The sequence below is a fragment of the Anomalospiza imberbis genome, chromosome 13 (genome assembly GCF_031753505.1).
Source record: "Anomalospiza imberbis isolate Cuckoo-Finch-1a 21T00152 chromosome 13, ASM3175350v1, whole genome shotgun sequence".
In the NCBI taxonomy this organism is placed as follows: domain Eukaryota; kingdom Metazoa; phylum Chordata; class Aves; order Passeriformes; family Viduidae; genus Anomalospiza; species Anomalospiza imberbis.
This window is the reverse complement of record NC_089693.1, coordinates 629,509-655,344: the sequence shown is the minus strand read 5'-3', so window position 1 is coordinate 655,344 and position 25,836 is coordinate 629,509. Positions and strand designations below refer to the sequence as shown.

General features: G+C 54.0%; 1 protein-coding gene across 1 annotated transcript in view; it reads left to right on the top strand.

Annotated features, from left to right (window-relative positions):
- Positions 1 to 618: 618 nt before the first annotated feature.
- SPG11 (SPG11 vesicle trafficking associated, spatacsin) overlaps positions 619 to 25,836 on the top strand; it is a 31,918-nt gene continuing 6,700 nt past the window's right edge. The window contains 32 exon segments of the mRNA XM_068203472.1: positions 619 to 849; positions 3,286 to 3,470; positions 4,218 to 4,445; positions 5,329 to 5,515; positions 6,063 to 6,200; positions 6,863 to 7,326; positions 7,536 to 7,681; positions 8,346 to 8,478; positions 8,574 to 8,729; positions 9,186 to 9,364; positions 9,507 to 9,683; positions 10,010 to 10,081; positions 10,947 to 11,074; positions 11,679 to 11,860; positions 12,524 to 12,731; positions 13,217 to 13,420; positions 14,059 to 14,165; positions 14,890 to 15,035; positions 15,349 to 15,510; positions 15,847 to 15,913; positions 16,345 to 16,510; positions 17,905 to 18,110; positions 18,650 to 18,758; positions 18,974 to 19,133; positions 19,850 to 20,077; positions 20,247 to 20,447; positions 20,770 to 20,877; positions 21,355 to 21,514; positions 21,627 to 21,841; positions 22,258 to 22,936; positions 23,703 to 23,839; positions 24,956 to 25,154. Coding sequence (XP_068059573.1) covers positions 644 to 849; positions 3,286 to 3,470; positions 4,218 to 4,445; positions 5,329 to 5,515; positions 6,063 to 6,200; positions 6,863 to 7,326; positions 7,536 to 7,681; positions 8,346 to 8,478; positions 8,574 to 8,729; positions 9,186 to 9,364; positions 9,507 to 9,683; positions 10,010 to 10,081; positions 10,947 to 11,074; positions 11,679 to 11,860; positions 12,524 to 12,731; positions 13,217 to 13,420; positions 14,059 to 14,165; positions 14,890 to 15,035; positions 15,349 to 15,510; positions 15,847 to 15,913; positions 16,345 to 16,510; positions 17,905 to 18,110; positions 18,650 to 18,758; positions 18,974 to 19,133; positions 19,850 to 20,077; positions 20,247 to 20,447; positions 20,770 to 20,877; positions 21,355 to 21,514; positions 21,627 to 21,841; positions 22,258 to 22,936; positions 23,703 to 23,839; positions 24,956 to 25,154 — 6,043 coding nt within the window. The 5' untranslated portion in view covers positions 619 to 643.

Genomic DNA, 25,836 nt, shown 5'->3' with positions numbered 1-25,836 from the left:
ACCGGGACACGGGGAGACACGGGGAGACAGACCCCGGGACACGGAGAGACAGACCCCGGGACACGGAGAGACAGACCCCGGGACACGGACAGACACCGGGACACGGAGAGACACCAGGACACTGGGACACGGAGAGACAGACACCGGGACACGGAGAGGGGACACAGAGACCCCCGGGACAGCCTCGGGAGAGGCTGAGGGCCCCCCGAGAGCCCCCCGGGACAAAGAGTGGGGACCCCGGCACAGGGAGGGACCCCGGGACAGCCCCGGGGCACATGGAGATCCCCGGGGCACATGGAGATCCCCGGGGCACATGGAGATCCCCGGGGCACATGGAGATCCCCGGGATAGCCCTCGCACACGCAGTGGGGACACAGAGGTAGCCCGGGCCAGCCCCTGCCCCAGAGCGGGGACACAGAAATGCCGCGGGGCTGCATCTGCGGCAGAGATCGGAGAAGACACAGAGCATTCCCCAAGAGAAAGAGACTCCAGCGTCAGCGGCCGCGGGGACTGCAGCTCCCAGCGCGCACTGCTGCGCCGCGGGCCCTGCTGGGAGCTGTAGTCGCGGCCCGGCGGCGCCCAGCTGACCGGAACGAGGGCCGGCCCCGCCGGGACGGCGGCGGCGCTGAGCCCGAGCCGGAGGATGGCGGGGCCCGGGGCCCGGGCGGAGCTGCGTGTGCTCCTGGTGCCCCGCTCGGGGCAGCCGCGGGACGCGGCGCGGGTGCGGCTGAGCAGAGCCCGGCACGCTCTGGGCGCCGTGCTGCTCGCCGGCGGGATCCGCCTGGAGGCGCTGGGCCCGCGCGGGGCCGGGCGGGCCCGGGGCAGCGTCCTGCCGGGAGCCTGGGCTGAGTGAGTGCGGCCGGGCAGGGCGGGCGAGCGCGGCTGCGGCCCCGCCGCGGGAGCGCTCCCGGAGCCGCGGCGGGGCTGGGGCACACCTGTGTGTGTGTGTGTGTGTGTCCGTCCGGCTGGGACACACCTGTGTGTGTCTGTCTGTCCGGCTGGGGCACACCTGTGTGTGTGTGTGTGTGTGTCTGTCCGGCTGGGACACACCTGTGTGTCTGTCCGTCCGGCTGGGGCACACCTGTGTGTGTCTGTCCGGCTGGGGCACACCTGTCTGTCTGTCCGGCTGGGGCACACCTGTCTGTCTGTCTGTCCAGCTGGGACACACCTGTGTGTCTGTCCGGCTGGGGCACACCTGTCTGTCTGTCTGTCTGTCCGGCTGGGGCACACCTGTGTGTGTGTGTGTGTCCGTCCGGCTGGGACACACCTGTCTGTCTGTCTGTCCGGCTGGGGCACACCTGTGTGTGTGTGTGTGTGTGTCTGTCCGGCTGGGGCACACCTGTGTGTGTGTGTGTGTGTGTCTGTCCGGCTGGGACACACCTGTGTGTCTGTCCGTCCGGCTGGGGCACACCTGTGTGTGTCTGTCCGGCTGGGGCACACCTGTCTGTCTGTCCGGCTGGGGCACACCTGTCTGTCTGTCTGTCCAGCTGGGACACACCTGTGTGTCTGTCCGGCTGGGGCACACCTGTCTGTCTGTCTGTCTGTCCGGCTGGGGCACACCTGTGTGTGTGTGTGTGTCCGTCCGGCTGGGACACACCTGTCTGTCTGTCTGTCCGGCTGGGGCACACCTGTGTGTGTGTGTGTCTGTCCGGCTGGGGCACACCTGTGTGTGTGTGTGTGTGTCTGTCCGGCTGGGACACACCTGTCTGTCTGTCCATCCGGCTGGGACACACCTGTGTGTGTGTGTGTCCGGCTGGGGCACACCTGTCTGTCTGTCTGTCCGTCCGGCTGGGGCACACCTGTGTGTGTGTGTGTCCGGCTGGGGCACACCTGTCTGTCAGTCCGGCTGGGGCACACCTGTGTGTGTCTGTCAGTCCGGCTGGGGCACACCTGTCTGTCTGTCTGTCTGTCCGGCTGGGGCACACCTGTGTGTGTGTGTGTGTCCGTCCGGCTGGGGCACACCTGTGTGTGTGTCTGTCCGGCTGGGGCACACCTGTGTGTGTGTGTCTGTCCGGCTGGGGCACACCTGTGTGTGTGTGTGTCCGGCTGGGGCACACCTGTGTGTGTGTGTGTCCGTCTGGGGCACACCTGTCTGTCTGTCTGTCCGGCTGGGGCACACCTGTGTGTGTGTCTGTCCGGCTGGGGCACACCTATCTGTCTGTCTGTCCGGCTGGGTCCTGGCTGGCTGGCTGGGTGCCGTCTGTCTGTCCGGCTGGGTTCTGTCTGTCTGTCCGGCTGGGTCCCGTCTGTCTGTCCGGCTGGGTCCTGGCTGGCTGTCCGGCTGGGTCCCGTCTGTCTGTCCGGCTGGGTCCTGGCTGGCTGTCCGGCTGGGTCCCGTCTGTCTGTCCGGCTGGGTTCTGTCTGTCTGTCCGGCTGGGTCCTGGCTGTCTGTCCGGCTGGGTTCTGTCTGTCTGTCCGGCTGGGTCCCGTCTGTCTGTCCGGCTGGGTCCCGTCTGTCTGCCTGTCCGGCTGGGGGTGCTCACGGCAGCAGATCCCAGGGCAAACAAGACGGGTTCGTCTGCCGGGCTGTTGGCTCCACACCCCAGAGCCCTGGGCCCGGGGCCAGCCCCGGTGACACCCGGCGCTCACATGGTGCCTTTGACATCTGCCCTGGCAGCTTCCGTGCCGAGCCAGAAGCACGCCTTGGCTCCGAGCACCTGCGGTGTCCGGCAGCAGCAGCGCTGCTCACAGGCTCACCCCAGCTGCTTCGGCTCCGGAGGGGCCTCAGCGCCCACCCAGTGCCACCCCGGCCGCGGCAGCGGCACTGCCGTGTCCCAGGCCGCTCCCGGCCCGCGCCCAGCCTGGCCTGGGGCATTCCGGGGCTGGGCAGCGTTTCAGGGCTCTGCTCTCTGGTTTGCCCTGCCCCGTGCTGAGCTGGTCGCGCTCTGTCCACTCCCCATCACCACGGAGCAGGTGTGACACACCCGCAGAGGTTCTCGGCCCCAAAAGCAGGGGAAAGTCTGGAAATGGACAATGTTCTGCTCTCCCTTGCTGGCAGAGCTGGTGTTCTCCTGGAGCACAGCATCCCTGGTGTCCTGGGTGGCCAAAGGGGAGAACGCAGAGGATGGAAGCCCTTTGTCCTGGAGAGGAGGAGGAGGAGCTGGGGTTCCTCAGGCTCTGTCCTGCCAAGGATGAAGCAGCTCAGTGCTGGGAGGGCCGGGGTGGCAGCAGGGGTTTCACTGCTGGAGGGAAGGTGTTGTCCCTCATCAGTGCACAGCCAGGGTGCTCGGCGTGGGAGGTGGGGAGAGGGAACAAAGCCATAACCTTCGAATGTTCCGCCTTCAGCTTCGTGTGGGACAGCTCAGAAGATGATGGTTTGCAGTCCAACAAGACAAAACTCCTGGCTCTTGCTCAAAACCACGACCTGTTTGTCTATGAATTCAGTGTAGAAGATGGAAAACACAGCCCGAATTCCCTGCACAGTTGTGAGGCACAGACGCTTACAAAGCTCCTTGAAGCTAAAAACATTAGTGAGTAAATTTCAGTGTGTGAAATACTGCCGGTCTGGTTCTGCTGCTCCTGGTGGGATGGAGCACTAGGGAATTTCAGCTACCTCCACACTGCTCCAGTGGGATCAGCAGGATTCATGGGCTTCAAAAAGAATGGGGACATTTCTGTGTTCAAAGGCGACATTGTCAGAAAGAACTGAACTCTTGTAGGGTCGTGTTTGAGTGATGCAAAGTTAAAAATGAATTTTAATAAGATAAATGCAACCCTGCTTTCTCAAATTTTAGCTTTAATATTGGGACTGATAGGAAGAAAAGGGAGACAGGGTTTATCAATAACCTTGCAAAGATTAATTAAACATTTAACCTTGTATTTTATGATTAGCAAACATGGTGTGCACTTACAATGAGGTTTTGGTGTTTTACATGTTTGTAAAATATTTTATTTCCCTAAAATATTTTATTTGCAAAGTTTGTAGCTTTTCTTCTCAGTGCTGACTGAAATCCTGTTTTTGCTGATTTTTTTTTATGTTCTTCATAGTATTGTCCACTGAAAAAGCCACATAAAAACTTTTGGGAAATCATTCTATAATTAGTGCCCCTGGGACAGAAAGTGAGATTTAAAACCAGCCACCCCAACTCACAATCCCAGCTTCTGTTAGGATGGTAACTGGGGCAATGAATTTGAGCTGTCATTTTCTTGGGATTCCTTTACAAATCAAAAGCCCCAGCTGGCTGTAATCCAAAATTGAAATATCTTTAAATTTACAGGTCTGCCTTCGATTTCCTCTGTGAAGATTCTGTCTTTTGGAAGCAACAAGTGCAAACTTCTGCTCAACCAGTTTATCCTTGTGCACCTGACCTTTCCTGAGGAAGACGCGCCCCCAGAGACCTGTGGCTGCTTCCCCCTGGCTCTGCCTCCAGGAGCTGCGGGGAGAATAGCAGACTGCCAGTTCTGCAGGGGGATCCTGTTCCTGCTGGACAGTGCTGGCTGGATTTGTATCCTTTGCAGGAGAGGTCGGGGGAGATCATCTGGAAGAGCAGAGTTGCTTTTCTCTGCTGTCGGGGCTGAGCAGAAATTTCTCTACGGACATTTAAGTGGTGCCTGCAGAGAAGGTTGTGCAGCCAGATCCTGGTTATTGGAGGGAAGTGCCACAGCTGTGTGTGCAGGGTTTCCCAGCACCCCGCTGCAGATCTGGATTTATGGCTTTCGGTAAGGGGGTTGATTCATGGGTCTGTGTGTAACAGCCTGGCTTCTACTGCCAGCTCATGGCTTGGTGAAAACAGAAATGATCTGCAGGCACACAGGGAGCTTGGGAGGCAGGTTTTGTTGGGATGAGCAGGGGCTCAGGCCTGTCAGCTCCACCAGCTGCTGCCTTTAACCCGTTCCTGCTCATCTCCTCTGGCACATTAAAGCACAATAAAGTCAGGTTGCTTTTCCCTCCTCCTGCAGCCAAAATTCAGCACCTTCCCCTGGTGTGTAACTGTTGCTATTGGACATGAAATGAGTACCCAGAAGCCTGGTAAGTTCAAAAGAGAAAAAGAGCCAATTTTATTTCTGAGCTCACAATATGTAGAATCCCAAAAGTGACAGCGGATTGGAGGATGGAACTGCCACCTCTCCAACCACACTGGTCAAACCAGCAGCCCATCCAATCTCTCCTCCCACAAAGAAGAATCCAAAACAATCATTGTTTACACGAGCAGTGGTGAGAATTCCAGTAGAAATATGTAGACATCAGAAGGCATGGAAAACTTTTAAAAGAACTTTAAAACTTTCAGAGGAACTACAAAAGAAAACAACACTTTTAAAAATCAGGGCAACATGTAACTGCTCTGTTGTTCACTCCAGGCCTGGGCTTTTCCTTGATGCTCTTTGCAGACATCTTTGACTGCTCTGATGGTGCCACCCTGGGGAAGGTCAGTGTGGCCCTGGGAGCTGGGCAGGGGCAGGGCCCAGCCCCTGTGTCCCCCCTGGCTGCCCTGGCAGTGTCCCCTGACCTCAGCACGGCCGTGGTGACCAACAGCTGCCAGCGTGCCCTGGCTGTGCAGCTCAACACCTACTTCAGGTACAGCTCCTGGGGGAGGGCTTTGGGCTGCCCTGACCCTCACAGCTCCCCAGGCTTGGGCCGGTACTCACCAGGGTGCTGGCAGCTCTTCTGTGCTAGAGCAGAAATTCCCTCTTTGTGTAAAGATTGTCCTTGCATTGCTTGCTCTCATTTGTTCTCTGTCACTTTCACAAAGAGCTCTGCATCTATAACATCTCTTCATTTAAATCTATTAACAAGCAGACAAACCTTGCCTTGCCCTTCAGTTTTTGCCAGGAAGATGAGGTGCTCTCAGGGCCAGGGGTGGGTGGTAGCACCTTTTACAAGTACTGTGGGGTATGGAATTATCAAACTGTACTGGTACAGCTGTGCTGATTTAGCTTGATAAGTTAGGGCCGGGTGGTGATTAAGGGGTGGTGTCCACCTCAAAGGAAGGAGCATCAGGTTTTGATGGCTCATCTGCTACCCTGAGAGAAAACTGCACCCAGAACTCCTGGAGGAGTTAAACATGAGCAAAACATCTTAAATCATCTGAGCAAGGTGAGATTTCCTATTTGTTTCTTTACAGACAGTTCCCTGAACATTTGCTCTGTAAGAGAGACCCTGAAAACCTTCCAGTGAAGCCTGCAGAGGGGCTGGACGAGGATGACCTGGCCAGTTCTGGGCACAGCATGGAGCTGCTGTCGCTGCCTTTCCGCACAGACAGGTACAGGAGGGAAGGACCTCCTGGCACAGGCTGGCCTTTGCCTCCTTAGGATCACTGATAATAAACTGCTGATCTGGTCTTTCACTTGTAGCTCTGATAGGTAAAATCAGCCATTCTGCTGTAAATGTTTTGAATTTGGGGTGGACCAAGACAGCTTTAGGTATGGCATTGGACAGCTTCCAAACAGGAATTGCTGCTCAGGGGTTAACTCTGAGTCTTAGAGTATTGATACTAATAAAGCATGTGAGTTATAACTCGGTGTATAGATGAGAAAGGTTCAGTTCTGGAGTTAATTCTGTTCTACAGTTTTTTAATTGATAACTATTTGTTATCAATTAAAACATAATAGAACATTTATATATGACTATCTGTAGCTATAATTTTTATATAACTGTCTATAACTGTCTGTTCTATTTTTTACTTGGTACTTTCTGTGAGGAAAGGAAAACTTTTCACTAAAAATGCTGAACGTGGACGTTGTCAGCTGATCCAGCTGTGGTCACTCAGCTTGGCTGCAGGGAGTATTTAAATGCAAATAAGGTTAAAATGCAGCATGCTGGATGGATTTTATGAGCTCTAAGTGCATTTTATTTAACTGAGAAAGCTTTGCCTTGTTCTGGGAGTAGTACCTGGTGTTACAGGTGACTCTGTCCCCTCGGCAGGTCCTGGAAGGCACACCTCTCCTCACTGTGGGACAGAGTGAGGGGAAGATCACCAGGCTCTCCAGATTTGGTGAACGACTTGAATTTGCCTTGGTATCAGTTTTTTACCCATCTGGAAGATCACGATCCTGAAGTTTGTGAGGATCCAGAGAGGATGGTGGCCTTTGTCCCCCGGGCTGTCACGTGGGCGGCTTCCCCAGCGCTCCAAAGCCAGGCTGCAGCCCCCGGGGGAGCAGGACAGCAGTGGGCACAAATCCCCGTGGGAGCAGCCCAGGAAATGGTGAAACTGGAGTGCAAGCTGGTGACTGGGGCTAAGGCTGTGTTCGTGGTGCAGGCCCAGGACACGGGGCTGTCCCTGGCGCTCTGGGACTTTGAGTCCCGGGACGTGACGTGTTCCCACTTTGGCAGGAGCAGTGTCTATGTGGAGTGCAGTGCAGAGGTGCCACTGTGTCTGCTGCTGACAGGTGAGCTGTCCTGAGGCAGCTGCTTTAGGCGTTTTTGGTGTTTTACCTGGCTGCTGTTGGGTAACTTCCATGGCATTCCTGCTCGGGGGAAATCCCAGCGGAGCCGCTGCAGCTTTGCCTCGCTCTTCTGGAAGCAGCAGTGGGTAGAAACGCTGCTGCCCAAGAAGTGGCTGCTGTGTCTTTAATGATGGCTTGGTTCTGTCCTTCAGAGCGTGGCCTGTCCCTGGTCCTGTTTGGGGTGACTCGGGAGGAGTTCCTGACCAGGCTGATGATGTTCGGCAGCGCCGGGGTGGTGGATTCCGTGTGCCACCTCAATGGCTGGGAGCGGTGCTCCATTCCCATCCACGCCCTCGAGGTGAGGAAAGCTGCCTCGTGCCTTGCAAATAACAAACTCCGTGTTTCAAGTACTGAATGCAGTTCAGCAATGCCAGTGTGGGTTTAGACACAATTAAAAGCGTGCCTCAAACCTAGGGGCAAAAGGAAGTGGTTTAGTTATTAAATAAACAATAAAAGCCCAAGCAGATGAGTAGCCCAAAGGAAGAAATGCAGCAGCAAAGTGAATGCACATTAATGAAATAAAAGAGAGCAAAGCAGTGCTCAAAATTCCCTCTTAATTGGACCCAAAAGCAATTTTGCCAGCTTCTGCCGCAGTTTTTGTCCCCTTGCAAAATGTTAAATATGAAAAGAAATGCTTGGAACTAGATTTCTGTGTTTATTGTGCTGTTCTTACAAAATTGCTGTAAGCTTATTCAGAGTCCTGATTCTCACAGTGTTTACTTCATATTGCTGCAATAACATGTTGTGTGGGAAGATCCAGGGCAGGGTTGGAGCAGAGCCTGGCAGAGGAGCACTGTGCAGGTCACCTTGTTACTGCAGCTGCAGGTGCTGCACACAGAGCTCAAAGCCCCTCTGGTTTTCTGCGTGTGTGCTCTGTCCCTGGGGATGGAGTAATCCAGCAGGAAGTGCACGGTGTGTGGGTGTAAATCCATGCTTGGTTGTTCTGTTTCACATTCATCTAGGCAGGTTTGGAGAATCGCCAGCTGGACACGGTGGACTTGTTTTTAAAAAGCAAAGAAAGTGTTTTCAGTCTGTCTGCAGCCTGCCCTGGGCCTGAGCACCCTGGGGGTGCTGCCTCCCAGTCTTACCTGAGAAGTAAGTGAAGAACCTGCAGCTGCTCAGGGGTTTATTTCACCCTCTCTCCCCGTGGCTGGGTGCAGGTGTGTGAACTGTTTCTGGAACCTTTGCAGATCTGGAGGAGCTCAGGCCGGCTCTAAACTTGCTCTGCTCAGCAATCCAGGACAGTGATATGGAGCCTCACAGCAAGCACTTCTCTGAGCAGCTCCTGAGCCTCACCCTGACTTTCCTCACCAAGCAGCTGGAGGAAATCTTTGTGCACACAGAGGGTAAGATCACTCCTGCTGGGTCATATCGAGTAATGTGTCATCCTTTAAGTAAGTAAGAACTGCTAATTCTTTTAATTAGGAGCTTAAATTTGCCTGGGATTGACATAAAAGTACCAGAATTAAGTGAGTGAAAGATGTTCATCCCTGGGTTTTAGATTGGACTTACCTGACTAATAATTGGTGGGATTAATACAAAATTTCAGTTCTCATTTACTGGTCCCTGGGCAGGAAAACCCCTCAGTGGGGGCAGGGAGCTCTGTGGGGCTGTGGCTGGGTCCTGACAGGGTGCTGGGAGTGCTGGGCTGTCACCGCCTGCACAGGGGACAGAGCTGATGTGCTCTTCCCTCTGAGGGGTGTCTGTTTATTCATCAGCACATTTATTAATTCAGCACTGCTAAACATTAAAATCCTGTCTGTTCATTCCCATTTAACTGATCTCTGGGATGCTTTTGGCAGAACCTGACGAGTTCCTGCAGAAGGCTGCAGATATTTTAACTGATTACATCATTAAACTGAGGAAATTCCTGAGGAAATATCCTCGCCCACCGATGAGCCCAGGGCACACGGGAGCTGAGCTGGATGAAGACCTGCCCGAGATAGAAGAGAGCCAAGAATGGGAGAAACTGACACCAGAGGTGAAAATGAATGACCCAGTTTTTATTACTGTGATGAAGTTTGTATAAGGAGATCATTTATGTGGAAATATCTTAAAGCACTGGGGAAGGAAATCAACATAGGGATGATCCAGGGCACTTTGTTCCCTGCTTTTCCCTTCAGGAAGTCATTGCTGAGGCCATCCTAAGCAATAAAATTCCAGAGGCCCAGATCTTCTTCCGAAGGCAGCGGCATCCTGCTGAGAGTCTGCGGGAGTTCGTCCGGACAGGTTTGAGCCTGGTCTACGACTGCCTGCTGAAGGGCAGCGCCAGGGAGGCCTCCGAGCTGCTGAGGAACATGGTGAGGGGCGTTCGGGGTGCTCGCCCGGCTCTGGGGCTCCTGGGCAGGCTTGGCTCCCCGGGAGCAGCTGGGATTCCCGTGGGCACGGGCTGGTTTGAGGGAGCCTGGCTGCGGCTGTGCGCTGCCTGAGGTGCTGAGCAGCAGAGGGAGGGTGGCTCTGCCTGCCCAAGCAGGCTCTGGGGACAGCGGGGACATCCCTGTGGGAGCTGGTGCAGGGACTGTTAGTCAGGGTAGCTGTGGGAGGAAAGCGGCTGCGTTGGCTCTGCGTGTGAGCTTCCCGCTGTATTCTGTGGGCACGCCTCACAGCGAGTGTCCCTTTGTGCCAGGGCTTGGACGTGAAGCAGGAGCTGCGCAAGATCTGCTTCCACACGCAGGACAGGCACGTGAGGGAGCTCCTGGTGAGTGCAGCAAAGGCTGCTTGGGTCCAGGGCTGAGCCCTGTGTTCGTGCTGAGGGAAACTCTGGGACATGGGGTCTCAGAAAACTTCCAAGGTTTGATAGAAGGCTCACGTAGTGTGTGCTTGTATGTAAACTTTGAGATGAGAAAAGCTGACTTGGAGATGCTGTGGAACAGGACAGACGTTGCTGAGAGAGGAATGGAGCTAGAATCAAGTTTCAAAGGATGGCCTTGCAAATAAAACTAGATACTTTGGAGAAACAGAACTATGAGAGATGCATTGCAGTGGGACCCACAAAGGGTAATTTTAGATGACTGGCTTTAAGGCACTTACAGCATGGTGTGGCTAAAGCTGATAGACCAAGAAACACTTACAATGTAATTGGGAAATAGTTGGCTTCTGATTGTGGTGGTGTCAATTATAACACCTGTATGGCCTCACCCTTCACATGAGACTGAAAATGCAATAAAAGTTATTAAACACCTCTCAGTTGCCCCGTCTCTGGGTCAGAAAAAAGCTTAGTCCAACAAGAAACCCCTGAGTGAGCTGGCCTTGAGAGCAGAGACAGCCAGGGCTTGTACCTGCACCCTCCTGGTGGCATTACTGCAGCACCCCTGGCCCTTTGCATCTGCAGCTAAAGGACAGAGCTGGTGCAATGACATTTATTGCTCTGATCTGGTTCTCTCACACAGTCTGGAGTCCTCTTGTCATTTAAGTGCTTTGCCCTCTGCTTCCAGAATTGTTTTCCTACAGCTGGTTATTGCAGGATCATTTACAACTTGAATATATTAAAGATAGATACAGACTGGGGGCAGTTGGAGGTAATATTTTAACAGGCGGAGGTAACGCTTTAATTTGAATTAAAGGTGAAAGTCTTACAAGAAGAAAATTATTTTTCTGAAAAAGAGAAGAAAATGATTGACTTTGTGCATCAGGTTGAAAGCTTGTACTCAGAATCCTTCCAGGATAATGAAGAGACTCAGTCTCTTTCCAGGTAATGTGGGTTATTAATTTTAATTATTAATTAATAGTATTAATGGGGTTTAAAATGTGCTGGATTGTACATTCTGTGAGTTTTACTGTACTAACAAATACAGCCTTTAATTTCATTAACTTCACACTGGTCTTGGTTTGCAGAGATCAGAGTCAGTGTGGGGACTGGGTGATTTTCTCATTACTGTAGCAGTTACTGTCATGTTCTCTCATGACAAACTGTTGTGTGAGTCATGACAAACTATTGTGAGGGTGACAGAGCTCTTCTGCTTCAAACAAAGCATTTTTAATAACAATACTAGAATTACTACTCAGTTATTCCTGTTCAGATGTTCGCTCTGGTTTTGATCTCTGATGTCTGCAACGCAGCAAACTAAATAACCTGTAAATAATTTTACAGTTCGATAATGGTAGAGCCCTTATGATACTCATAATTTGTTGTGTCAGCTGTGGGAAAACAAGGCAGCTCTTTACTTCTGAACCCTGGAGCTCAGGTCAGCCCCTGGCACTGGCACTGGGAGCTTTGCTGAGCCTGGCTCGGGTGCTCTTGGCTGTGCTGGGGCTGCTGAGCCCCCCTGAGCCCCCCTGAGCCCAGCCCCTTGCAGGTGCAGCAGCTGGAGGAGGGAGCAGGAGCTCTCTGGGCCCCGGGCAGTGCTGGGCTCGCAGCTGGGCTGGGGCAGCCCCGGGGCCCCCCGGCTCACCCTGACCCTCAGCTGGGCTCTCTGCTGGGATCAGCTGCTGCAGGAGATGCTGCTGCTGCCCTGGAGAGCACGCCAAGGCAAGTACTGTGCCGCTGGGGGCTTCAGCTGGGCTCTGGGGTCTCTGTGGGAGCGGCGTGGGCACAGCCGCAGAGGCCACTGTGTGTGTCCCTCCAGCTGGGTGACCATGGGCTCCAGCCTGTTCCATCCTGGGGCTGGGCTCTTCTGTGGAGAGGGGTTTGGACCTAGCTGGAAGGGACTTGCCTCATGTGAACGCCACCCTCTGCCACCCTCTGCCCCATCCTGTCCTACCCCCTGCCCTGGGGAACTGCTTCCAGCTCTGCCAACGTGAGGCTCCAAAAGCTGGAACAATTCCCTTGATCTCACCATCCTATTGGCAGCTGTTCATTCAAAATAGGTACCTGGAGGGACAGGACCCAGGGAACGGCTTCCCGCTGCCAGAGGGCAGGGATGGATGGGAGATTGGGAATTGTTCCCTGGCAGGGTGGGCAGGCCCTGGCACAGGTGCCCAGAGCAGCTGGGGCTGCCCCTGGATCCCTGGCAGTGCCCCAGGCCAGGCTGGACAAGGCTTGGAGCACCTGGGACAGTGGGAGGTGTCCCTGCCATGGAACTGGATGCTCTTTAAGGTCCCAGCCCAAACCATTCCACAGTTCTGTGTAAGAAAATACTGGTATTTCCCTCAGAAGTGTTTGTGTGTGCTGGTTTCATCCATTTGCCTCTTTGAAACGCAGAACTCAAGACCTGCAGTCCTGAGGTGCTCTGGATGCACCTGACAGCCCAGCATGACTGGCTGAGTGTCTGTTCCTGGCTTGAGGAGTCAGAGCCCAGCCAGGCTCCGTGTGGCCCAGCTGCCTGGCCCCCCCTGAGCCCTGACATCGTTGACAGGAGCACTCTGTGCAGCCCCTACATGAGACAGGACATCCTCAACAAGCTGGCCAGGTAGGGCCCCCAGGGCTTCACACGCTCTCCTTCCTGTGTGAAACCAAAATCAGACATAAAATCCTTGATACATACTAGTTTTTATACTGCTCTTTTTGGAAACAGCACGAATCCGTTGATAAATGTGATTTTAGTCTCCTACTTTTGGTTACCTGAAAACAGGTAAAAGAAAAAAGAGCCATGAGGGCAGGAGCACTCCTCCCTCAGCCCTTGGATGTTTCCCAGGGGTTATATTCCTGCTGCCCACTTTAATGCAAGGGAGGAAATGCTGAGCATTTCACTGCTCACAGCTCGCTCTGGGCAGTGACCTGCAGTAACCACAGCGTTGTTGGGGCACAGGCAGATGGATTTTGGCACGCTGTGTTTGCCTCAGTAGGGAATTCATCCCTGAGAGGGAAAGGTCTGCTCTAATTCTGAGCTGGAAACACCCACCAGAACTTGTCAAAGAGAGCTGTGTGATCAGTGTCTGTGCTTTTTTCTGGCAGGAAGGGAATTTTTGTCCGTTCTGAGCTGGAGGATTTTGAGCTGCTGCTCCAGAGGTTGTCATGCCTGGGGGGAGTCCTGCAGAATCCTCACCCTGTTCCAAAATACAGCACTGCCAGCGGCCTGGACTTCCATGCTCAGTTTGTCCTGCACTGCCTGGAGCACAGCCTGCAGTACCTGCTGTACACTTACCTGGACTATTACAGGTAGGAATGCTTCCCAGCCCTCACACCCCACCAGGGGTCCCAGATTTAAAGAAGGAAACACAATTTGCACAGTTGGTGGGGAGAAACTCTGGGATAGTGTGTGAGACTTCAAGCTGTATTTTGAAGCTTTATTCAGACTGTCTTAATTTGTGTGTCAGTCATGAAAGGAAACAATTACAGCTGTAATTAGTATAATGCTGTAAGCAGTACAATCCTAAGTGAGCCAAGACAAGCTGTTCTTCAGAAACTCGGAATATACAGAATTCAGAAACTCTCTTGAGCACAAGGGTGAGTTGACTCCTGATATGTTCACAGATAGGGAAATTGCTGGTTTCCACCTAATCTAGGGTTAGTTGGGGTTTGAAGGTGGTACCAGTATTAGCTATTGGAGCTATATGAATACTTCCCACTTAATGGATACTTGGCAATTAAAATTTCTGGGCTCTGACTCCAGTGTAACACCGGAATTACCAGAGATGTAGAAGTGGACCACAAGAAGTCAGTACATAATTTTCTGGCTGTTTGTCCAACCACTTGTATTTGGCTTTAACACCCATGAGATGCTCCAGTCTTTAATGCTGTGTTACATCAGTGGTTACCAATGCTGTATTTTCACTCTGCTGCTCATTTATTTCCAGTTTAACCCCTTCAAACTGCCCTGTCCTGGATAACAAGGAGCTGCAGGAAGCACATCCCTGGTTTGAGTTCCTGGTGCAGTGCCGAGGGGTTGCCAGCAATCCCCGAGGTAGGAATCACTGCAGAGGGGGCTGATGTTCCTGCCCTAGCCCAGGGCTGGGCACAGCTGGATTAAACCTCTGCTCTGCTGCAAAAGCCCCCTGTCTATCACTTCCTCATCTCTGAAATCTGGATTGTAATTCCTGCTTGAACTGTGCTTAAAGATCTGGAGGCTGCACAGAAGTGAGAATCACTCTGTGCATAATCATCCTCACCTCCAGTTCAGTTACATTCCCAACAGGTTGAGCAGAAGGAGAATTCGTAAGAAAACACACATCCCATTAAAATTAAACCTTCCTCTAGTCTGGTGCATTTTGATTTCTCTGCCCTTGGATTGTGTGTTTGCTTTACTGAAAGCCAGTCGAATTTGTGCCCCTAACTCACTGCACTTTTAAACATTTCATCTTCTGCAGAGTCACACATCAACAAAAGACAGAACTGATCCCAAGTGAAGCTTTTTTTAGAAAGCTTCAGTCAGTGTAGGATAAAGAATTGAACCACTCCAGTGCTAAACTAAGTGTGGGGCTCAGCCCCAGTCCATCTGTGTGGGCAAAACTTGGTAAACCTTAGCTCATCTTCTCTGTGTTTATAGGCAAAGTGAGGGAAACCAGTATGGACAAGAAAAAGTAGAAAACCCAGCATTTTTCACAGTCACAGGGCAGCTGTGATGTGTGATTGATGGCTTAATGCTGGTTTTACATGGAATTAAATGTCACTCTTTTTTTCCTTTCAAGATCCCAAGATGATTTTCCAGGCGAGTCTGGCCAACGCTCAGATGCTGATTCCCAGCAGCCAGGGGGGTGTGAGCAGCATCCTGCTGGAGGGCAGGACCCTGCTGGCCCTGGCCACCACGGTCTATGGGCCTGGGGGCATCGACCAGGTACTGCCTGATTCCCCCTGCTCCCTCCTGGTCCCCCTGTCCTGCTGCACTCATGGCTGTGATAGAGAAATGCCCCTTTGATAGCAAAATGAGGGGATGACCAGAGTGTCTTGATCCACAGCAGTCACCTGCAACAGCAGGTGCTGGGGAAGATGGGTCTGATACAACTTAAAAGCATTTTACCAGAAAAAAGATGATACTTTCTGTGTTCTGCATGTCAAAATCCCGTGGGGTAGATCGGCACACCCCAGCATTGTTTTGTTGCTATTGGATGCAGTTTCCTCCTCATTGATTTTGCTTGCTTGCAATGCAGGTCCTTCAGAACGAAGATACAGAAAGACCTCTACAGAAAGCTGATCCACAGCTCTTAAAAATGGCCTTGACTCCTTACCCCAAGCTCAAGGCTGCTCTCTTTCCCTCCGGCACTGCTCATGGAATTTTGCCTCCTGACATCTCTCTCTACCACCTTCTGCAGGTACAGAGTGCTTTTGGCAGGGCACGAGGGCAGAGAAGATTTTTGCAGCTGAAGCTGGGGGTGGGGGCCAGGGGTTGTTCCTTTGGCATCCTTGGTGTGGAGCTGAAGCTCACAGCTTCATCCTGAGCTGCTTTTTCAAGTGGTGTCTGCAGTGCTGGGATGTCAGAGAGGGATGTTCTCGCAGTGTTCAGTGGGCAAGGTGTTTGACACTGCAGAAATTGCAATACTTAAATTTTTAAACGTTTGCAACTCTAAGAGAATTAGAAATTGAGAGTCACAGTACAGTGATGTGAAATTCTTAAGCTGCCTCAATTTGTTTTGTTTCTGATCTTTCAGTCATTAATGCCCTTTGATCCCAGGAAATTATTTGGCTGGCAGTCAACAAACACTCTTGCTGTGTCAGGTATGTCCCTTGCCAAGGTTTACATGCTTTCCTAGCCTGAGCACCTAAAATAAATTACTTTCCAGGGGAATTATTTGGCAGATAAATTTACTCAAAAAGCAAGAAAAATAGTGTAATTTACTAAAATTCTGTTTTGAGCTAGAATTCTAGATTTTCACGTTATGCTCTTTACAGAAAAACTTTTGCTAAATATAGAAAATTCTCCAAATATAAGATAGAAAACCAATGTTTTCTTTTACAAGCAAGCTGAGGCAGGGCAGAGCTCTGCTTTTCCAGCGAGGACGGGGATTTCAGTGTGGTTTTGGACGTGCCAAGATGTGAATTAGCACCCGAGGGGCGCCTCTGGCTCTCCCCTGGGGTTCTGCAGCTCGGCCCTGAATTCACTGCTGTGAGTTCAGCGTGTCCCTGGCAGAGCTGCTCTGTTTCCCCAGATGCCTGGAGCGAGCTGCCCCACTTCTCCAGCCCCCAGCTGGTGAGCAGGCACGCCGTGCTGGAGAGCTTGGATTTCCTCTTCTACCTGCTGCACGGCCGGCCCGCCTTCGCCTTCGGCACCTTCCTGGGGCAGCAGCTGGCCCGGAGCAGAGCCCCCAGGCAGCTGTGAGTGTCCCCAGCAGGGAGGGCATCCCTGCTCCCCAGCAGCACAGGGTGCTGGGCACTGCACCTGGGGGTGTCCTAGAGGCTGGAAATCAGGTATCACCTGAAGGGAGGCGAGCTTTGCTTGGAGTCACCTCGATAAAACCTGCACAAGGGCACTGAGGAGAACATTCCAGTCAGACCAAATGTGGGTGGGCTCTTCTTTTAGGAGCCTGAGCCCCTAGGTGACTTTGTAGGAAAATGATGCCCCTTTTCTGTGACATTTCCTCATGGTGCCACTTCTTTAGTTCAATTGGCAAGGCAAAAAATGCACTGGAGGTTGATGGAATTAAATGTTCTGGCTGGAGCTTCAAAATCAGGTGTTCAGAAGGGTGCAGTCAAGTGACACGTCTTGCTTGAATACGTGAAATTTGCTGTTTAGTGGGGGAATTAGAACAAATCCTTTTGTGTCTGGAATGTCTGGTTTGTGTATTAGTCACTGTTCTTCTCTCCATTGTTTCCACACAGATCAGTTTCTCTTGTGTAAACAGGTAAAACTGGGGCAAAAAGGGAAACACACATTCATGTGGAGTGCAGTCACGGTTTAACAGACTGTCAGGATTATTTCAGTGACTGCTGTGGAAAACCTCTTTGGGTACATTTTTCTCTTAGCACCATCTGCAGGTCAGACTCAGGTTCCTGGTGCTGCAGTGGACTGTGAACTCTGCAAAGGCTTTTCTGCCTTCGGCTGCTGAGGGGGTGTTCTGTTAATTGTAATTAACAAAATTACACCAATTCTATCCTAAAAAAGGTGACCCCAACTCAGGGAAGAAATGATGATGTCTGGCTCCAGATCATTTAAAACTATACTGTATTACATTCATATACTATTTAAAGAGAGAATCTCTTATTTTACATACATACTTCTTACTTACTTAACTATTAACTCAAAAACTTGTGACTTTTCTGCTGTGTCCGAGACACAGCTGGATCTGATTGGTTATTGAACCCAAATAACTTTCACTTCAGGTAAACAGTCTCTCTACTAAATTCTACATGGGGAAAAGAAAGGAGCAGAGATAAAGATTGTTTTCTCTTCTTCTCTCTGTGCTGCTCCTGAGAGACAGAATTGTGTCTCTCTGTCCAGAGAGTGCGAATGCCACACAGTTCCACTGCCCTTAGTTTTTGACGAACGGATTAAATTGCAAACTCTGCTTATCACGTGGGAGCCTTCATTCTCACACCCACATTCTTGACACATCCGAAACTTTTGGCTCCTAACCACCTGGGATGCTGAGGCCCCAGAGTTCAGCAAGCCTGCTCGTTGCCTGGGGAGCAGGTCCGAGGGCTCACCCGGGGAGGCTGAGCACTGACTCGGGCTGGGAGAGGGTGAAGCCCCCGTGTGCTGCTCGTTGCAGGATCCAGCAGGCAGCACGGGAGGCCCAGGTTTTGGCTCTGTGCTCCCTCGGTGTGCCCTCGGTGGCTGCAGCCTGCGTGTGCTTCCTGGAGCTGCTGGGGCAGGACAGCCTGGGGCTGCGCGTGGGGCTGAGAGCTGCCAGCCTCATCTCCAGCCACAGCAGCAGGACAGAGGCCTCTCCTCACAGCCTCTCCAGGGACTGCCTGGGTAAGGCTCTCCTTGTCTGCCTGGGAACAGCTGCTCGGGGGGGAGGAGAAGCAGGGAGGGATGCAGAGGTGCTGCCTGGGGGCTCAGCAGCGCAGTAAAAGCGTGGGAGAACTTTGTTCTTCTTTTGTTCCTGTTTTTTTTTTGGTTTTTTTGTTTTTTTTTTACTAAGTTTGAAAGGTGCATTTTGATCCTGTTGTGTCAAAAAAGGCAGGGAGGCTGATGCAGCCTGTATCAGGGTCTAACAGACACTGTCCAGCCTGAGACTGATACTGGTGAGGTTCAGTTGTAGTAACATTACAGAGAGTTAAAGTCCATTGCCAAATGTGCTTTCTCCTTCCTGTCATATACCTGCAGGGAGATCAGGTGTTCAAAGCTGCAGGGAAATTAAATTTACCCTAGAAATAACTTCAGAAAGTTGAATTTCTAACTCCAGGGCCACAGGTGTCTGCTTTCCCAGCTGGGACGCTGCTGGTACTCCTGAAAGTGCTGCCCTGGCTCTGATCCCAAGTAGCACCTCAGGAATGTGTTCTTTTAAACAGTTGAGAAGTTAACAAAGTTGGCTGATGGTGAAAAAGCAGCAGCAGCAGCAGTTCTGAGCTCCTTGGAAGAGGCCTTCTGGGATGGCATTGAGCAGCAAGGAATAAAGAGGTGAGAGCAGCCCGGTCTGGGGGTCACCTGGGAGAGGGAGGCTGAGCTCTGCCTCCTGTTATGTGTGTGTCAGATAGCACCGGAGGGGCAGGACAGGACAGCGACCTGGCTGCAGTGGCCCCTGGCACGCCCTGTTGCTGTCTGCAGGCAGTCACAGGCTCACCTCAGACCTGGGCATCTGCTGCAGATATTGCAGCTCTCTGAATTCTGTGCAGGACATCCAGTGACTGCAGAAGGCAGTGGTCCTTGGTCATGCAGTTCTGCAAGCTCCATGACCTGGAGCTGAGCACGTCCTTCCTGAGGGAGTGTGCCAAATCCAAGGAGTGGCTGCAGTTCCTCATCCAGAGCCAGCTCCACGGCCACCCACCAGCCCAGGTGAGCTGCCTGTGCATTAAACTGGGTCTTGGAGCAGGACAGTGTCCCAGTGTGCAGACAGCAGGAGCCTCACCAGTTCCTGGGCTTTGGTTCTCTCGGGATGTCCATACCCTGGCATTGTGGCAGCCCTTCCCTTGCAGCCACACTTGTAAATTAAATTTAAACTCAAGTGGTTACTGCTTTTTTTTAATTGGAGAGTTGCCAGATGTTCAGTGTAGGTTATAATAAAGCCACTCATCTTTCCTTTCAAAACTCAATTTTTTGGCAAAGATACTTAAACTTTTGAGAATCCAAATTTTCCACCTTTGGTTTTGAACGTGATTTCAAAATTAAAATACTCCAGTAAAAGCAATTGGGAAAAGTCATATGAGGAAGCTAGGTGGGAGATTCCAGGTGAGATGGTGCTTAGCATGCCTAGGATTTTAACTTGGATCTCCTTGTTGTTTTGAAGAATCTAGAACTGCACACAAACACCCAAGTAGACCCTTTTCATGCTCTGTTGCTGCACTACAAGAGAGAGCAGACCTGAGGCTCCCTAGGAGACATTGTGGAAAAGGATGAGCTTCCATTAGAGTCATTCACACCTACAGAACCCTTGTTCCTCTCTGGGTCTCCGAAGTTGTTCTGAAAACGGGATTTGGAGGGTGTTTTGTCTTGCTGCGTTCAGTGCTTCCATCCTCCTGCCCTCCCGGGGTTTTGGTGCTGTTTCCCCACAGGTCATTCCCCTGCTGCAGGATTTCCCTGCCGTGCTCCGGGATCACCTGGAGCTGGCCCTGGGGAAGTTGCTGGGTGCTGAGGCAGGTGCTGCTGGCAGGGCCCGAGCGGGGAGCCTGTTCCAGATGCTGCTGCAGTGCCAGGAGCAGCCCAGCCCCTGCTGCTACCTGCTGGCTGAAGGGCTCCGGGCACACGCCCCCATCCTCAGCGTGCTGGCAGCCTGCTGCCCCGTGAGTCTGAGTTCCTGGTCCTTGGGGACGGGGTGCTGGCAGCCGCTGGCTCTGCCACAGCTGCTCTGCACTGCCATCCCACTGCTGCCGTGTTTCTGTGGAGGCTGTGCACAGCCTGCCCCCTTCTCCAGGGAGGTGAGCTGTGAGCCCTTCCTTCTGGCATTCCCAGGATGCCAAGCCCATCTCCTGCCTCTGTGTTTGGATCATCACTTCTGTGGATGGTGCCACCAGGGCTGAGGCCACTGCCCACACCCAGGGCTGGGCAGAGAGTCCCCAGTGGGACCTGCAGGACCTTGCTGTCATCTGGAAAGTCTTCTTGAGGAAGCAGAAGAGTAAAACACTTCTGCATGGCTTCCAGCTCTTTTTAAAGGTGAGGGAATGTGGCTTGGGGGTATATTTGATGTGCTTCACCCTTCTGGGCCTGTAAATCCCCCTCTGTCTTGCTTTGTGCCAAGGATAACCTGGCTATCCACTGAAATTCCCTGTCAAATTGGAAGTTCTTCCAATTATCACAGATTTTTAGATCCTACATCAACCTTGCATGCGATTTTAAAAAATGAAAGCTTCATTGTTCTGCTGAGGGAGACAAATTCTACATTTATTGAATGAAATAATAGATGATTTTTAAAAGTAGGATTTATTTATTGAGGTGCTTTTGGGAATTTATTACCATCTGGTTTTGTGTCTTAAAGGACTCCCCTTTGCTGCACATCCTGGAGATGTATGAGCTGTGCATGAACTGTAAGAAGTACAACGAAGCTAAAACCAAACTGGACAAATTTCAGGAGAGCCTCACAAACGTAAGGAAATCAATTTTCTCTGAATGTCACTGCTGGGATTGGGCAGCTGGGCCAGGAGGAGCAGTGTGTGAAAACACCGTCTCTCAGTGCAGATGTTTTATCAGTTCTTCCCTTTCATCCCAGTCCTGGTTCCCTGGACATTCCCTGACATTGCCTGTCAGTGATGCTGTTCCTTCCTGGACGCTGGGCTCAGGCAGCTCAGTTCCCCTCCCCAGCCGGGACCGGGCTGTGTGTGTGCCAGTTCGTTCAGCTGGCCCCTGCTGGTCCTGCTCAGCCCTCCCGCCTGGCCCTGGCCCGCCGCTGCTGCTCACCCGCTGCGCGGTGTCCCTGGCACAGCCCGGGGCTGGCTCCGTGCTGCCTCGGGGCTGGCTGGCCCCGTTCCCTGAGCAGGGGCACAGCTGCTGCACCTTCCGTGCCCCCTGCCAGCCCAGTGCCCAGGGAGGGGACCCCCGAGCCTTAACCCCTTGTTTGCCGCAGCTGGGGGCTGCAGGGGGAGCGGCCCCCGCGGTGCCGCTGCCGTGGCTGCGCGCGCAGGCGCTGTTCCTCCTGGAGCTGATGCTGCAGCAGTGCCGCACGGACTACGAGCTGGGCAAGCTCCTGCAGCTCCTTGCTGCAGCAGAGAACCTCCTGCTGGACGGTGAGTTCAGCCTGAATCCCAGCCCTCCGGCAGGGCTGACTCCTGGGGGAAGCTCAGCCTTCCCTGGGCTTCAGCCCCAGCTCTCCTGAGCTCTTCGTTCTCTTTGACCCAGGCCCCCACCTGAAGAGGCTCTGTGCCCTCAGTGAGGCCCTGAGGGACTCCTCCATCTCCATCAGCCGCTCCATCCTGACCTCCTGCAGCCTGGAGGCGTTCCAGGGGGAGTGCAGCTCCATTCTGGAGCAGCTGCAGGAGAGAGGAATGTTCAGCCTGGCTCGGGAGGTGGCAGCCCTGGCCGAGCTGCCCGTGGACAGCGTGGTCACACACGAGGTACAGTGCAGTTAGTGACAGTCACCTCCTCTTCCTGCTGCTGCCAGGACTGAGGATGCAGCTTCCCAGCCTTCCTGAAACACGAATTTTTGTTAGGAATTTTTTTATTTTAAATGCAAGTGCAGCGGACACACTGGCTGTAAGTGCCGAGCTGCAGGGTGCAACTGTCCTCATTCCCTTCCTGTTTTTATTTGTATGCAATCAGTTTTATTTGGGGAGAAAAACAGATGGGTTTGCCCATCGGGGGGTGGAATGAGATGATCTTTTAGGTCCCTTCCAACCCAAACCCAGTTCTGTGACTTGTTGCATATTGGGGCACTTCCCTAAATCCAGCATCTCAGTGCTGGCCATCCTGCGTGAGTTGGAGTTTTCTTTCTTGGAAAGACAACCGTGATAAAGCTCTGTGGATTTTACAGGTTCTGAGGGATCTACATCATTTAAGAGACACTGGGCAGTGGCATCAGACCCAGACAAGAGCTGAGTTCTGGAAGAAGTGCAACGACACCTTCAGTAAACATCGCATCTGCAGCCGAGCCGCCGCGGGGTTCTTCCTCCACCGGGCCGACGACGTGTGGGAGTCCTCAGGGCAGGAGAAGACAGCCAGCGTCTTGGAGAGACAGCTGCTGCTCACCCTGGCCGGGCACTGGCTGGCCAAGGAGCCCGGGGTGGCCGTGCAGGAGCTGGAGGAGGTGGAGAAGCAGATCTGGCTGTGCCGCGTCGCCGAGCGAGCGCTGCTGGCCGAGGGCTCGGCGCCGTGCCCCGGGGCCCTGTCCTTCGCCAGCCTGGCCCAGCAGTTCTGCTTTGCCCGGCTGCCAGCCCTGAACTCGGCCGGGCGCTGCGGGCTGCAGGCCCCGGCCCGCGGGCAGCCCCGGGCGGCGCTGGCGGCCGCGGAGCGGGCGGCGCTGGCCGCGCTGCTGGGGGCCCTGCTGGACCAGGGCAGCGTGCAGGAGGCCGCCCGGGTGTGCCACTACTTCCAGCTGTGGCACAGGGACGTGGCGCTGGTGCTGCACTGCCGCGCCCTGGCCCTGGGCGAGGCCGGGCTGGAGCAGCTGCAGCCCGAGGTGCGGGCCCTGCTGACCGCCGCAGCCCCGGGCAGTGAGTGGCTCCTGACCCCTGCTCTGCCTCTCCCCTCCCTCTGCAGCTCCCCAAAGCCCTGCAGAAACGCAGCTCCTCCCGCCTTCTCTCCCGGGTGCATCAATGTCCTTCTGGAAGGAATTGGTGCACGTGGCCCCGTGTGCTCCAGGCAGGGTTCTGTGTACAGTTCCCATAGATCCTGAACCTTCCCTTTGCCATAGCTCTCAGTTCTGGCCCAGTGAAGCAGCACTGGGCTTTATCCCTGTTCCTGCTTTTAGAAAACATCCCACGATTTTTTTTTCTGTAGCTGAAGCAAGGAAATGCCTTAATCAATAGATTTTTCTGACTCCTTTGTGTATTATGAAGGGGTTGGTGCTTCTTGTTTAGTAGCAAGGCTAGGGCTGAGAATGTTTATCTGTGAAGTTCTCTGCATGTCTGTGAAGTCTGAGTGAGCAAGTTTCAGCTGGAGCATCCCTTTCTAATACTGATGTGTAAAGATGAATACACTCAGAAGAGCATAAATGACTCCTAACCCATCAGGAAGGCTGCAGAACCCTTCTTATGCTTAGAAATTTTATATCTGAGGTATTATCGAGGATATTTGTGTTCTGTTACATTGTGTGGACCCTGAAACAAATGCAATATTTAAAAATCACAGGTGCCAAGAGCTCAGTTTTCAAAGGCTGAGGAAGTGTTATGGAATTGCTGCAGGCTTTGGGAGCTTTGCCCAGGTGTAAGGGAGTTGTCTGCCTTGATGAGATAGGAATTGATGTTTTTTTGTTCCCAGCATCCAGCCTGGAGGACTGGACCCCTCTGGAGTGTGAGGAGGATGCCGTGGTGGCGGCGCTGAAGGCCCTGGCAGAGGAATGTGTCCATGGCAGGGGCTACTGCAGGCAGGTCCTGTGCCTCTACGAGCTCTCCAAGGTAAGCCCAGGGGCCAGGGCCTTGGGCCAGCCCTGCTGGGGCTGGGGAGGGCAGGGTGAGGGGGTGGAGGTCTTGGCAGGTGCCCTTGAGGAGCTGCAGAGGGTGGAACTCCGAGCCTTTTTGTGGGAAAAGGCCAGAGGCTTCCTGGGCATGAGGTGCTGAGATGAGCTGGAGCTCAGCTGTGCAGTTCCAGCTCTGGCTTGTGCAGTCCCATCCTGCCAGGTTGCTCTCCTCAATTCCCTGCTGTTTGCAATTTTTGGGCTGAAGCTGCAGCGTTGTCCTGGGTTCTGGGGCTGGAAAAGGATTGTTCTGTGTGCCTGAGCTGTGAGGAGAGCTGGCTAAAACTTTATATGGAGCCCAGAGTTAAAAACGAATGCAGTACAGAGTCTGGAAAATGTGAAAGCTTAAAGCATCACCTGGGGTTAAGGGGAGGTGCCATGGGTGGGGGTGCTCTGACTGGGGTTTGGGTGCTCCCACAGGAACTGGGCTGCTCCTCAGGGGAGGTCCATGGGTCAGGGGTGCTCTGACTGGGGTTTGGGTGCTCCCACAGGAACTGAGCTGCTCCTCTGGGGAGATCCCTGGGTCAGGGGTGCTCTGACTGGGGTTTGGGTGCTCCCACAGGACCTGAGCTGCTCCTCAGGGGAGGTCCATGGGTCAGGGGTGCTCTAACTGGGGTTTGGGTGCTCCCACAGGACCTGAGCTGCTCCTCAGGGGAGGTCCATGGGTCAGGGGTGCTCTGACTGGGTTTGGGTGCTCCCACAGGAACTGGGCTGCTCCTCTGGGGAGATCCCTGGGTCAGGGGTGCTCTAACTGGGGTTTGGGTGCTCCCACAGGAACTGGGCTGCTCCTCTGGGGAGATCCCTGGGTCAGGGATGCTCTGACTGGGGTTTGGGTGCTCCCACAGGACCTGAGCTGCTCCTTTGGGGAGATCCCTGGGTCAAGGGTGCTCTGACTGGGGTTTGGGTGCTCCCACAGGACCTGAGCTGCTCCTTTGGGGAGATCCCTGGGTCAGGGATGCTCTGACTGGGGTTTGGGTGCTCCCACAGGAACTGGGCTGCTCCTCAGGGGAGGTCCATGGGTCAGGGGTGCTCTGACTGGGTTTGGGTGCTCCCACAGGAACTGGGCTGCTCCTTCGGGGAGGTGTCTGCGCGGGAGCCGCAGGAGGTGCTGGGGGCCATCCTGGCGCGCCGGGGGCCGGAGCGCGGCCGCAGGGCCCAGGCCTTCATCGCCTGCCAGGGGCTGCCCCCGGCCACCGTGGCCCCACTGCTGGCACAGCAGATCACCCAGGAGCTGCTGGCCTCGGCCCAGGGCAAAGGTGGGCACAGGGAACACAGCTGGGCTGGGCACAGGGAGCACAGCTGGGATGGGCTGGGGGCACAGGGAGCACAGCTGGGATGGGCTGGGGGCACAGGGAGCACAGCTGGGCTGTGCTGGGCACAGGGAGCACAGCTGGGCTGGGCTGGGGGCACAGGGAGCACAGCTGGGATGGGCTGGGGGCACAGGGAGCACAGCTGGGCTGTGCTGGGGTTTGGGCTGGGCACAGGGAGCACAGCTGGGCTGTGCTGGGGGCACAGGGAGCACAGCTGGGCTGTGCTGGGCACAGGGAGCACAGCTGGGCTGTGCTGGGGTTTGGGCTGGGCACAGGGAGCACAGCTGGGCTGTGCTGGGGGCACAGGGAGCACAGCTGGGCTGTGCTGGGCACAGGGAGCACAGCTGGGCTGGGCACAGGGAGTACAGCTGGGCTGTGCTGGGGGCACAGGGAGCACAGCTGGGATGGGCTGGGGGCACAGGGAGCACAGCTGGGCTGGGCACAGGGAGCACAGCTGGGATGGGCTGGGGGCACAGGGAGCACAGCTGGGCTGGGCTGGGGGCACAGGGAGCACAGCTGGGCTGGGCACAGGGAGCACAGCTGGGCTGGGCTGGGGTTTGGGCTGGGCACAGGGAGCACAGCTGGGCTGTGCTGGGGGCACAGGGAGCACAGCTGGGCTGGGCACAGG